Source organism: Mauremys mutica, chromosome 5, assembly GCF_020497125.1.
Source record: "Mauremys mutica isolate MM-2020 ecotype Southern chromosome 5, ASM2049712v1, whole genome shotgun sequence".
NCBI classification, from domain to species: domain Eukaryota; kingdom Metazoa; phylum Chordata; order Testudines; family Geoemydidae; genus Mauremys; species Mauremys mutica.
The window spans coordinates 18,458,785-18,472,686 of NC_059076.1; the positions used below are offsets into that span (position 1 = coordinate 18,458,785).

Consider the following 13,902-nt stretch of genomic DNA (forward strand, 5'->3'; position numbering starts at 1 on the left):
GTTGTAACTGATTCTTGCTGGGCCCATTCCTTTTGCCTAGACTGAACTTCCAGAAGCCAGTTTAAAATTTCCTTCCCTGGTTCTGGATAAATCTTAGATTTTGAATATTTTTTCCTTTTTAATAAACTAAGTTGCTCTTTGTTCTTTATGCGCTCTTGGTTTAACTTGGTGACATCTGCTCAGCTTGGATAATGAAAATAGACTCAGCAGTGTCACTTTCAGTACAGTCCGCGTCTAGCCAATTTCACTGTCTGGTACTAATGCTCTACTACAATGCTGCAGCCACTGGGTTGCAAACACAGGGCAGATCATGGCCTTGTCCTACTGAAAAATCCATGCAACTGGTAAAGTCAAGTCAGAAGTTTTGTGCATTCATGCACATAGAGCCCCTGAGGTTACAGACTGACAGCGTATAGTGCAGGGGTCTCAAACACGTGGCCCGCAGAGTTATTTCCTGCGGGCTGCCATAGCTCACACACACGCCCCTCCCCCCGAGCGTGCCGCATCCCCACTCCTTCGCCTACCTCCCAGCGCTTCCCACCACCAAACAGCTCTTTGGTGGCACTTAGGACTTTCCAGGAGGGAGGGGGGAAGGAGCGGGGAGCCAGGCACTCAGGGGAGGAGGTGGGGAAGAGACAGGGCCGGGGAGGGGATTTGGGGAAGGGGCTGGAATAGGGGCAGGGAGGGGGCAGAGTTGGGATGGAATGGGGGCAGGGAAGGGGTGGGAAGAGGCGGGGCAGGGCCTCATGGAAGGGGTGGTGTGGGGGCAGGGGCGGCCTTTGTATCTTTGTATTAAAAGGTGTCAATGATGCAGCCCTCGGGCCAATGTACTAGTTATTTCCTGCGGGCCGCCATAGCTCACACACACGCCCCTCCCCCCGAGCGTGCCGCATCCCCACTCCTTCGCCTACCTCCCAGCGCTTCCCACCACCAAACAGCTGTTTGGTGGCACTTAGGACTTTCCAGGAGGGAGGGGGGAGAAGCGGGGAGCTCAGGGGAGGAGGTGGGGAAGAGACAGGGCCGGGGAGGGGATTTGGGGAAGGGACTGGAATAGGGGCAGGGAGGGGGCAGAGTTGGGATGGAATGGGGGCAGGGAAGGGGTGGGAAGAGGCGGGGCAGGGCCTCATGGAAGGGGTGGTGTGGGGGCAGGGGCGGCCTTTGTATCTTTGTATTAAAAGGTGTCAATGATGCAGCCCTCGGGCCAATGTACTAGTCCTCACGTGGCCCTCGTGGTGGTTTGAAATTGAGATGCCTGGTACAGTGCATACGTTACGGGAAATGCTTGGTTTTACCACTTGGGTGGGATTAGTGATGGTAGTAAAGCTAAGCACGCGTTTGTAGGCTCAGGGTCTGTGCGATATCACCCACTGGTAGCTGGTATTCCGCCAGGAGAGAGATCCTTGCGCTTAGGTGATGGAAGCCTGTGGGTTTGGATATTTTTCGTAAGATGAAGGACAAGCTTTCTAGCCCTTCCTCGGCAGGTGATTGATCTAGCAGCTATGGCTGTTGCCTGCCACACATGAGCATGGTTCGCCCACCAGCGTGGGTGGGGAGCACACACCTCAATATGTACAAGTGTCCTGGCAGCCTGGGAACAGCTGCCTGGAAGGGTCAGGGCTTGTAGGGAGAGCCAAGCCATCGCTGTGGATGGCTGACTTCACGGCCGCCTTTATCGACCCCTATGGCCCTTGTCCTCTGGGCCATAGCTCTGCTCATCTACCCCCAACAGGGACAGCCGGGGTCAAGCAGGGCCCACAGGAGTGAATGCTACAGGGACTAATTCTCCAGCCACAGGAAGTGGGAGTCACTCATATCGCGGGGAAGGGAATCAGGCCCAGACTGCAGGGATATTTGTCAGGGAATAAGTGGGTAAGTGAGCACGGCTGCCTTGGCCCTACTAAACCTACATGATAGAAAAATCTGCATAAATGTCTGTCTCGGTCCATAGCCCTGCTGTGGCCGTGACCCTCATGGGCTGCTATTGTGGCCTTCCACCTTCAGGGGACCGGTCAAGGGCCCCCCCTCTACAATATGTAGCATAGGTACAAGATCTCCTTCATGGCCCCTCCCCTCAGCATGCCGTACCCTGTTTTTGGGAGTGGTGGGGGGGGTTTGAGGGGTCAGATGAAATGTGTCACCCCTCAAGTGAGCAGGGAGGTACAGCAGCAGGCGGTTAGCACACCCAGGGGTGCTGAACACTGTAAAGGTGGGTGGGGAGTGGCTTGGAATGAACCAGCTCTGGAATGAATGTCACACCCTAGAGTGTCTGCTCCTCCCTCCACCCCACCCTGGGACTTCACAGACAAAAGGCCCCTGGGAACTGCAGGGTGCTCGCCCCACACTCTTTGAGACTGGGGCTTTAAAAGCGAGTTAAGGCCTTGCTTGAAATATTAAAATCCATCAAGGTTAAAGGGCCAGTGTCTAAACATGCCCCCACCCCAATTTAGGTTTTGTAAAATATTATTCCAAAGCTTTAGACCCATGAAATATTTCTTTTAAACTGAAGAAAAACAAAACACAAAAACCAGCCCCTGTAAACAGCAACAGTCCCCCCAGCCCCGCATGCAACCCAAGACTTCAGAGCATTGTGCCTGTCAGAGAAAACCTAGAACAGAAATGAGCTGGTCTGTTTTCATTACCCACCATGAAGTGCAACTGCTAAACACATAGCAGCACCGTAACTAGGATTAACATTCGTGTTTCAGGTTTAACTATGGTATATGTTTTACACACTTCCTGGGGGAGGTGGGGACCACCCCTACCCCACAACTTGTTGCATAGAATATTCAAATGGAGAATTCCTCTAATTTTCAAAACTATCAAAAACCAGCCAGGTGCATTTAGGAATAATTGCCTGTGCAAATATGAAAGATGGGCAGGTGGCATAAATGCAACAGAACGAACAAAGCTGGCATTGGACAAGTAGCCCAGGACCCAAGGAGCAGGATTGTTGCCTGTGTGTGTTGTGTTAGGAAGATGTGAATGCCCTCAAAGGTTCCTCAGCTGTGGATGAAAAGAATAAGAACATCAGACACCCTGCTTTGTTGATCATTTTCTTTCCAGAAAACGTTTTAACACTAACTGGCAGCGTGATTAATGACTAATGAATCCACATTATTAAAAAAAAACAACAACACGCTTTATGAACCTTGTTAATTTAAAAACATTGCTTTTTAAACAGATTAGCCCTATTTCTCATCTTTGTGACAGTGCCTTTTTCAGTCACTCTTTTGATCTGCACTGAAACAACAAGTCTTGGATTTTCATCAAAGCAGCATTAAAGGTTGGGTCTCTAGGTGCCAGGGATTCCTCATCTCTCATTAACATTCCCAAGGGAAGAATCTCCAGTCTCTCCTCACACACCCTTCTGCAGGCAAATAATTCATCTGAGCTGGCAACTAGCGCAGTGCACGTGATGTTCCAATTTAACAGCCTTACCATCCCCTCCCCCGTGACACGTGAATATTTCTCTTATTGTTTGGGTGATGATCTCCCTCCACAGCAGGAAGTGCCTGAAGATGAGTTTTGGCTCACACTCTGCTCTTGGTTTCAATCTGGAGGCCAGGTCAAATAGGGATGATTTAGGGTTTCCTCAAATCTTTTCTTCCTGTGATCACTACTTACTCCCTTGCATATCTTTCACCCCGCCCCACCTTTCCAGCATCTAAAGAACTGCTTCTGAGACTAACTGCCTGAACTAGGGGCCATGGGGTGTGGGAAGTCAAGTAGCTCAGTTGTGGGTCATGGCTAAGCTTCAGGGAGCGAGTGCCCCCAGCTGCCTCCCAAAGTTGGCTGTCTCCTATGGCAGGGAGTTGTCACAGCATTAGCTCATTGGACAAAAGGTTTCTAGATGGATTTTCTATTAAAAATAGGCCAGAAAAGGATCCAGAAGTAGTTAAAGTGTAAGAGTTAGTCAACCAGAAAGTGCCCCCTCTCCTCCACCTCTAGACTGACCCCGCATTGTGCAAACAAGCTGCCTAGAAGGTCTCTGTAGCCTCTACCCAAGGCTTGTCCATGTGCTCCCCACTTTGGGCTGGCTCTGCTGCCTTGTCAGTCGCTATACTCCTCCTGCTCCCTCAGGGCAGGGTACTTGGTAGCCATTTTCCATTTCATGTGCTTTGGTTTCAGGCAGGCCGCGAGGGAGGTTTTCCTGCTGATGCTCCTGGCCACCTCCTGGCTCTTGGCCTTTCTGGGGGGTGAGGAGCATCTGACTAAGGGCTGGGTAGGGAAGATTGTCTTGCCCTTGGGAGCGCCCAGCAGCTGCCACATTTCTCCAGAGGTTGAGCTGCTCAGGTATTGCCAAGGCCTCTTCCCACTGCTGTCCCGCACATGGACCTTGGAGTTCAGTTTCTGGATCAGCAGCTTCATGATCCTCTGGTGTCCATGGATGGCCGCTAGGTGCAATGGGGTGTAGCCACAGCTGGATTTCACATTCACATCCAGGGGGGTGCCCGCTTTCTCGGCCCCGCTGACCAAGTCCTGGAGCACTTGGCTGGCTCCATGTTTGGCGATCCAGTGAAGGGCGGTGTAGCCCGAGATAAAGTCCCTCTGCAAAGCAAGCTGGGGATCTTCCAGGAAGAGCGCCCGGACCTGCACCCAGGAGCCAGCAGCCACCATGACAATCCAGTTGTGTTCCCTGGGGTCTAGGGGCACGGAAGAGGGCCCGGGGTCCAGAGGCGTCTGGGGAACTGGCAGTGCCTCCTCTGGGGGCCCACAAATCTGTCTTTGCACAGAGCCCAAGTACTGGAAAGTGAGGGGAGTGTCCACACCTGGGGAAGCCAATATTGCCCCCTTGGCCATCTTCCTGGACCTCCGCGGCCGGCGGCCTCTCCTCCCCTGGTCCTGCTCCCTCAGCTCGTCCTCGGAGGAGGACACCCTGCTGCTCCCACGGGCGCTCTTGCTCCTGAAGGAGTGGCGGGTGCAGGGCGCGGTGCCATTCACCTCCACCACCCGCCGGTTGGCTCTGCGCTGGCTGCGGTCGCTGGGTGCCCCATTGCTGAGCTGCTGGCAGCGTGAGTCTAGCGCCCCTGGGTCCCTGGGCGCTTTGCCTGCTCCCCTGGCGGGGCTGGCACCCCTGTCCCCCACCTCCTGCGGGGAGTCGCTCCCCTCGCTGCCGGTGCCACCCCCGCCGCCCTCTTCGCTCCCGGGGCTCGCCTGCTCCACGAAATCCTCCAGGTCCTGCAGGGCCAGCTGGCAGCGGATGCTCCTGAAGACGGGCGGGGGGCATCTCCAGCCAGCCGCGGGGAGCGGCCGGGCCGGGCCAGGGCAGGTGCCGTCGGGCGAGCGAGGAGCGGATCCGCTGTCCCGGGCCGCCTGCCCCGCATCCCGGCTCTTCTCCACCCACTCCTGGATCCGCTGCTGCTGCTGGAGCCCGGCGGGAGCGCAGGGCGCCCCGGGGAGGGCGCGCAGGGCAGCCCGGGGAGGGCGCAGCTCCGGGCACGGGGCGCAGCGCTCCGGGGGGTGCCCCTGGCCGCCGGCGGCCCGAGCCGGGGCAGGAGGCGGCTCTGCTCCCTGCCTCCCCGAGTTAGCCTGGGGGAGGCCGGGAGCCCCGCGGCCAGCTCCGCCCGGGCAGACACGGGGATGATCCCGGGGCAGGCGGCCGGGGGGTGCCGGGCGCTGCTGCTCCTGGAGTCCGGCGTGCGCCCCGCTGCCCTGGCCTCCCGGGGAGCCCGCTCCGCTCCCCGGCCGGGCGGCTGAAGGAGCCGCCTCCTTCCCTGGGCAGGCACCGGCGAGGCCCTGCCCCTGGCCCCGCCCGGGCCCTGGGGGCGGCTCCGCGGCAGGTGGCCCCAGCTCCTCGCCCAGCAGGTCCCGGTACCTTTTCCTCAGCACCACGTACTTGGGGCCGCCGCCGCCCGCCTCCTGCCGCACCGTGGCCACCGAGTTCACCAGGCTCTTGAACTGCTCCCGGCGCCGCTGCACCTGCCCGGCCGGCCCGGGGTCCCGCAGGAAGCGCCTGAAGTGCCCCAGCAAGGCGGCGTTGGTCACTCGCCCCCCAGCCTGGCAGAGGAAATCCAGCAGCTCCTCCTGGCTCAGCTCCCTGGCCATGGCTCTGCCCCCGCTGCGTGTCACAGACACCCGGGCAGCAGCGGGGGGCTGCCCCTGCCTGCACCCCCTCTCCTGGGCAGCGCGACGCTCCCCGTCTCCCTGAGACTAGTCCCTGATAAAGTTCCTCCTGGAGTCAGTTTCACCTGCGCCCTCCGCTCCTCCCCCGCAGCCAGCTCCTCCCCTCTCCCAGGCATGAGCCCTCTCCTGCTTTCACGCCAAGGGCGTGTATAGGCGTGAGCCCAGCGAGGGAATGAGGCAGAGAAACTCCGCTCTCACCTGTAGGCAAGTTGTTGTTTTTACTTTCACCTTTCCCTGCTCTCTCGCGTTTCCTTTCATCACAGCCACCCTCCGGATGTCACCGAAAGAAGGTGGGGAGAATGTTGTGGTTGAATTGTGTGTTTTGCCTGAGGTTCAGTCAAAGGGGTGTCACAAGTAAGTTTCATATGGAGGGGGAGGTGGTGGGATAATATAAATCTGGGGGAAACAGATTTTGTGAAACTCCCCCCCCCCCTCATTTTCTGTGGCATTTCTGCAGGTTAAAGGGTTGCTGTCAATTCCATTTTGAAATATAATCTAGTTTCTTAAAGTAGTATGGCCTGAGTTTAAAACAAAACCCCAAGCCACTTTGTTTTTAAAAAGGTGTGCGATTTGATGTGTAAACAGAAAACAACACAGAGTAAAATGATATGAACAAAATGAAATTACATTTAACATGTGCTCTGAGGGGGTTTCTGCTCCTCTGATGAAATTCAAGGGCCTGAGTTAGAGGTTTTTAAAGTCAAACGGCCTTCAGATCAAGCACTAGGTATGCATAAGGGTTTTTCCATGAGAAACTGATGAAGGCCCTCAGGCAAACATTTAGGAGTAACTTTGCACAGCTGAGTAGCTCATGAGTGACAGGTTTCAGAGTGGGTAGCCGTGTTAGTCTGTATCAGCAAAAACAACAAGGAGTCCTTGTGGCACATCAGAGACTAACAAATTTATTTGGGCATAAGCTTACGTGGGCTAGAACCCACTTCTTCAGATGCATGGAGTGCAAAATACAGTAGGCAGGTATAAATACACAGCCCATGAAAAGATGGGAGTTGCCTTAACAAGTGGGGAGGGGGGTCAGTGCTAATGAGACCAATTCAATTAGGATGGATGTGGCTCATTTCCAACAGTTGACAAGAAGGTGTGAGTATCACCAGAGGGAAAATTATTTTTTGTAGTGACCCAGCCACTCCCAGGCTTTATTCAGGTTTGATTTGATGGTGATTTGATGGTGTCACATTTGCAAATTAATTCCAGTTCTGCAGTTTCTTATTGGAGTCTGTTTTGTAATTTTGATGTTGTTGAAGAATTGCCACTTTTAAGTCTGTTATTGAGTGTCCAGGGAGACTGAAGTGTTGTCCTACTGATTTTTGAATGTTACAATTCTTGATGTCTGATTTGTGTCCATGGGCCACATCCACTCTAATTGAATTGGCCTAATTAGCACTGACCCCACCCCCACTTGATAAGGTAACTGCCATCTTTTCATGGGTTCTGTATTTATACCTGCCTACTGTATTTTCCACTTCATGCATCTGATGAAGTGGGTTCTAGCCCATGAAAGCTTATGCCCAAATAAATTTGTTAGTCTCTAAGGTGCCACAAGGACTCCTTGTGGTTTTTTCATGAGTGACAGTTACTCGGGTGGCTAGGTATTTGCAGAATCAGGGCTGAAAACCTTGCTCCTATAATGGGCACTACTAGCATGCTTTCCCAGCACCCAGGCCGAGTCCCATGCATCCTTGTTGTATCCCACTGATATCAGAGGGTGAAGCATGGGCCCATACTAGCAGACGCTGTTCCAGGATTAGAGTGTAACTGATCAGCAACACAGGGAAAATAGAGCAAACTAAAATAAAGTTTAAAAACTTGAAACATCAGAGTAAAATACATTTATTTCTGTAACTCCTGACAGTTATAGTAATCTTAAGTGTTACTTACAGGTATGCAATTTTCAGACAGGAACGTGATTTGCAACTGGATGGATTTAATCTGAAAAATGTGTGTGTTTTGAGATGGAAGGATCGACTGAGGGGAGAAGTGGAGTCAAGAATAATAGAAATCCACTCTTATATTTTAGTGCCAGATGTCATTGTAAGATGCAAGGAGAGTGAGACTCTCATTCATAAGTATTTATTATCAAATTCCTTCCTATTGCGTAAGACACTAGGAATGTGAGGCACAATGTCTAATGTGTAGGATACTGGCATTCAAGGGAGTATTTCAAGGAAGGCTGACAAATACTATTATTCTGCAACTGACAGTGTATAGGCACATTGCTGTGAGCCTCATAAAGTTAATGGGGCCCGGCATGCACTTAGCACTCGAGTTGCATGCTATCGGTTACAAGATTGCAGCCTAGGAGGGCAGTTGGCAGGAAAGGGTTTAAAGTGAACTCCCAGTGCTGCTGGACTAGTTTTATAGAAAACCTACAAAATTCCCCTTTGACCACTACATACAACAACTCCAAATATGCTGAACAGCTCTGCAGACAGACTTCAGGAAAACTGAGGAACCACTTTCTGCCCCTCACATACTCCAGAAGGGACTGCCTCAGACAGGAAATCATCACTCTCTCCCACACACTGGAAGAAAAAAACCAGGAAACTTGCCTGGAAATCATACGAGAAACCCAAAACAATTAGAAAAAAAATAACTCATGACAGCCATCTAACCACTAAAACAAAAAGTGGAGACAACTACAACTCCACAACCCATAGAACAGCATCTCCATCAGAAAACATGGCACCAGGACTTACCACATAGACACTACACAACACCCCGACACCAGCAGTTTACAAAAACTACCCCTAAGTGGAGCTGAATTATCTGTATTCTGCAAGAGACTGAATTTCTGCCCCACCACAGAACCTGATACCTACTAATATGTGGAGAACTAGAAGACTTCTTCCACTGACTCTGCCTCGAAGAATTCTTTCACAACAATGATAACACCACTCACAATTACTACATTCCCACTGACTGTCATAAGGAAAATCATCATCTGACTGGACATCCCACAACAGATGAAACCACACTCTTGGCCATTACACTGATTGGTTCAGAAAAGAATTGACTGTGAAATCCTTAACAAACATCACAATCGCCACGGCCAAGAGGACAGCACTACAGCCCCTGAAATTCAGCCACCAAATAGTGATCAAACCAGCAGGGGGAGTTACCATAGTCCTCAACCGTGATGACTATATTAATGAGGCCAACCAACAACTCTCTGACACCACCTACTATAAAGAACGCAAAGAACCCACACCACAATTTTCCCAGGAATTTAAGGATATCATCAAATCCTTCTCCAAACAGGTCCTTGAGAAACTCTACAATTTCATCCTTCATGAACCCAACCCGCCTTCTACATACTTTCCAAAATATACAAACAAGGGAACCCAGGCAGACCCATCTGGCTACAGCATTCTTATTGAAAGAAGAATGGGACTCATAGAAACCATCCTCAAACCCCTCACCACACAAAGGTCCAGCTTCCTCCAGAAACTGCAACATTAACATCCTCCCTGAGAACACCATCCTTGCCACCACGTATGTCACCTCCTTATACGCCAATATCCCTCACAAAGACCGCATCACTGCCTGACTCAAATATCCATAGGATAATGGACCACCCTCAGGCATCCACCCCAAACACATCACCAAAGTCATCCATTTCATCCTCACCCATAACAATTTTACATACAACAATGCTTTGTCCAGTCCATGGGAACAGACATGGGTTCTAGGATGGCCCCCCCAATATGCCAATCTCTTCATGGGCCTTGAGAGAAGAATTTCTGGACACATACACCACAAAACCAATTATATACCTGAGCTACCTCAAAAATATTGTCATTCTCTGGCCAGACAACCTAAACTTCCTCATAAATTTCCACCACAACTTCAACAACCATCACCCTTCCAAACTCTCTCGGGAACACTCCCACACTAGCATCAACTTCCTCAACACCATGAGCGGCCTCAACAATGGACTCATACAGACAACTACACACAAGAAACCCATGGCTCACCACAGCTACCTTCACTAACCCAGTAACCACCCCAGACACACCAAGAAATCTGTTATCTACAGCCAGGCACTCCGATACCACACAATGTGCTCCAAGGCAAAAGTCTGGGATACACTCCTTAACACACTTAAAGCTGTCTTCACCAAATAAGGGCACTCCACCGGAGAAGTAGATAACATCATGGAATGGGCCACCCAAAAATCCTGAGAGAACCTGCTTCCATACAGAAATAATCTCGCCGCCTCGCCTGACTATGCACCTCTAGTTGTCACCTACCACCCCACACTGGAAACCATACAGGGTATCACCAAACAATCACAACACATACTTGATGAGGACCACATCCTGAAATAAATCTTTATCTGAACCTCCCCCGCCACACCTCCAAAAAAACCCCAAACACGCCAAGCTCATTATCAGAAGCAAGCTCTCCACTGGCCAGGACATGCCAACTCAAAGTGGCACCAAACCTTGCCAGAATGAAAGATGCAGAACCTGCAGATACATAGGCGCCAAGTTTCTAATCTGCCCGGGGGTGCTCCCCCTGGCTCTGCCCAGGCCCCGCCCCCTCTCCACCATAAGGTCCCACCCCCGCCCTGCTGCTTCCCACCCCAGCTTCACCCCCTCACCTCTTCCCACCCCTTCGCCACCCAGTTCTGCCCGTCCCCTGAGCACTCTGTGTCCTTGCTCCTCCCCACAGTGCCTCCTGACACGGCGAAACAGCTGATCCGCGGCAGGCAGTAGGCACTGGAAGGGAGGGGAGAGGCACTGATCTGTGGGGCCTGCCGGTGGGCAGGAAGTGCTGGGGGAAGGGGGAGGTTCCGGTAGGGAGGCTGCCGGCCATCATTTTTTTTTTCCCTGTGGGTGCTCCAGCCCCGGAACACCCACGGAGTCGGTGCCTACGTGCAGACATATCTCCATTGCAACAATAATCAACACCCCCCTCCCAACACACCTTTCAAGATTCATGGGTCCTATACATGCCTATCAAAACATGTGGTGTATCTCAGCCAGTGCACTAAATGCCCCAATGACAACTATGGGGGTGAAACTAGACAATCACTTACACCTTCAACTGAATTCACACAGGAAAACGATACAAGACGAAAACACCCTATCACCTGCGGGTGAACATTTTTTCATGAAGCGATCGCTCTATATCTGGTCTCTCAGCCTCAAAGGAAACCTGCACAACACCTTCGGAAGAGGCGCCTGGGAGCTTAAATTCAAAAGTTTGGTAGGGACTAAAAATCATGGAGTGAATAGACACTGGATTTCTGGCTAATTGCAACCCTCTATAACCCACTTATCACCCCCCTTCCAGCATTTTTTACCTTTTTCTCCCCCTATGATTGGAGAAGTGGTAATGGGCCACTTCACCTTGAATGGTCCTTTGAAATAAATGACTTTTGCTAAACAATCTGTTCCACCTTGTGTTTAGCTGTGACACTCTTGAGTATATTTTCCAGACCTGAAGAAGAGCTCTGTGGAAGCTTCTCCTCTCACCAACAGAAGCTGGTCCAATACAAAGATACACCTCACCCACCTCTCTAATATCCTGGGACCAACACTGTATACAAAGTTCCCCAAGTCACCTTTAGGTATTCAATACTTTGATGATATTTTACCGTAATTTCTTAAGGACTGGCAAGCATCTGTCTACTGAATACTGAAAATTTGCAGCCTTATTCCCATACAAAGTCCTTTCAAGTGAGTGGAACCTCCAGAAGATGACAGGTATGTCCAGCAACATCAGAGAAGTGCATTAGCTAGACTCAGCTGTGAAATAATTAACAATGTTATCATCCAAATTGCAAATTGAATTAGGCCTCAGAGTTGGTAAGTGGTTGTGAAGCACTTCTGCATCCTTCTGAATGAAAGCAATGTAATTCTAAACCCATTCTCATTTTCATTGCCCCACTCAATTGAATGGGGGAACTGTCATTCTTCTCTCGGAGACATTGCTCTAGTAGTCTGTGTGACAGCTGACTCAAAGGACACTGCTGAACAGGTTTCTAAATGGAAGGTTATCTTCCCAATCACATGACTGAACATTTTTGGGGGAAAACAGCAAAAACTACTGAAAAGACCCGGCGGGCCTGATTCATTACAGTGTTACTCTGGTTTCATGCTGGTGTAACTCAGCACACAATCCTTCAAGGTGACCTGGTCTGATCCAGGAAAGCACTTATGAGCATGCTTTGCTTGGAGAATCTGTGCTGTCCCATTGACTTCAGTAGGACTGGTCACATGCTTAAAGTTAACCATGTGCTTAGCTAGATTGGACCAGAGCATTCAGTATCTTACATCAAAATCTCATTGTGTTACTGGCATAATGCAGGAGGGAAGCAGGCTTCTAAATCTTGCAGCTTTTCCCCGCTCATGCAGGTTTCTTTTATCCTTATGTACAAGAAGTTGCATTTCAATGTTAATTACTGTTATCACAGTGATATTCGCAATGTTAGTTGTGGCTGTATCAGAATGTACATTTTAAGCTTCAATTTTGACATTTTTCTCCCCCAAATCAATATAAGCCATATGTCTTGTAGCTTAGTTAACCTCTAGTCTCGGACAAAATAGAAGTTGCTCATTTTAGCCCTGATCCTGCAAGCTGCCCATCTGGGGAGACCCTTTCATGTGCGTGCACATGAGCCCTATTGACTTCCGTGGGGATAGAGAGTGAGCAGTGGTCTGCAGCTTGCAGGATAGGCACCTTAGCCTATCTGCAACTCAGCATAACATCCAACAGGGTGAAGAGAGAAGAAACAGAGCAATGGGACTACAAAGATCTTTTTCTTGCTTTCAGTAATATTTAAAGGCACAGGGCTTGGCTACACTTACAAGTTGCAGCGCTGGGAGTTACAGCGCTGGTCATGCAGCTGTGGAAGGGCCAGCGCTGGAGTGTGGCCACACTGACAGCTACCAGCGCTGCAGTGTGGCCACACTTGCAGCACTTTCCAGCGCTGTATTGAGAGGTGCATTGTGGGCAGCTATCCCACAGACAGCGTTTGGCGCCATTGTGAGTGTCTTTCTGTTACTCTCTGTGTGAATCGCGATTTCTGTGGCAAATGGAGCCCGATCTGCTGAGGACTCTGCTGATGAGTGTCACCAGCACAACACGTTTGGCAGTCCAGCTATTCCTTCAGCTCCAAAGTGACAGTGAGGATTCCGACGATGATATCAATATGGATTTGCCTGCCGCGTGTGACACTAAAGTGCTTGCGGCATTTACGGAAATGCTCAGCACCGTTGAACGCCGCTTTTGGGCTCGGGAAACAAGCACTGAGTGGTGGGATCACATCGTCATGGAAGTCTGGGATGACGAGCAGTGGCTGCAGAACTTTCGTATGAGAAAAGCCACTTTCATGGGACTGTGTGCTGAGCTCGCCCCCACTCTGCGGCGCAAGGACACAAGATTGAGAGCTGCCCTGACGGTGGAAAAGCGAGTGGCTATTGCAATCTGGAAGCTGGCAACTCCAGACAGCTACGTCGGTCGGGAACCAGTTTGGTGTGGGAAAGTCGACCGTGGGAATCGTTTTGATGCAAGTTTGCAAGGCAATTAATCGCATCCTGCTAAGAAAGACCGTGACTCTGGGGAGCGTGCAGGACATTGTGGATGGCTTTGCACACATGGGTTTCCCTAACTGTGGAGGGGCAATAGATGGGACGCATATTCCTATTCTGGCCCCCCCCACCTGGCATCAGAGTACGTTAATCGGAAGGGGTATTTCTCTATGGTTCTCCAGGCGCTTGTGGATCACCGCGGGCGTTTCATTGACATTTACAC

The 13,902-nt window shown here is 51.1% G+C and overlaps 1 protein-coding gene across 1 annotated transcript; it reads right to left on the bottom strand.

Annotated features, from left to right (window-relative positions):
• Positions 1-1,142: 1,142 nt before the first annotated feature.
• On the bottom strand, positions 1,143-6,072 carry SOWAHB (sosondowah ankyrin repeat domain family member B). Its single transcript, XM_045017416.1, has one exon. The coding sequence runs from the start codon at positions 6,043-6,045 to the stop codon at positions 4,051-4,053; it is 1,995 nt and encodes a 664-aa protein (XP_044873351.1). The 5' UTR covers positions 6,046-6,072; the 3' UTR covers positions 1,143-4,050.
• Positions 6,073-13,902: the final 7,830 nt, after the last annotated feature.

Coding starts and splice junctions, on each gene's coding strand:
- SOWAHB (XM_045017416.1), bottom strand. CDS start 6,045: ATGGCCAGGGAGCTGAGCCAGGAGGAGCTGCTGGATTTCCTCTGCCAG.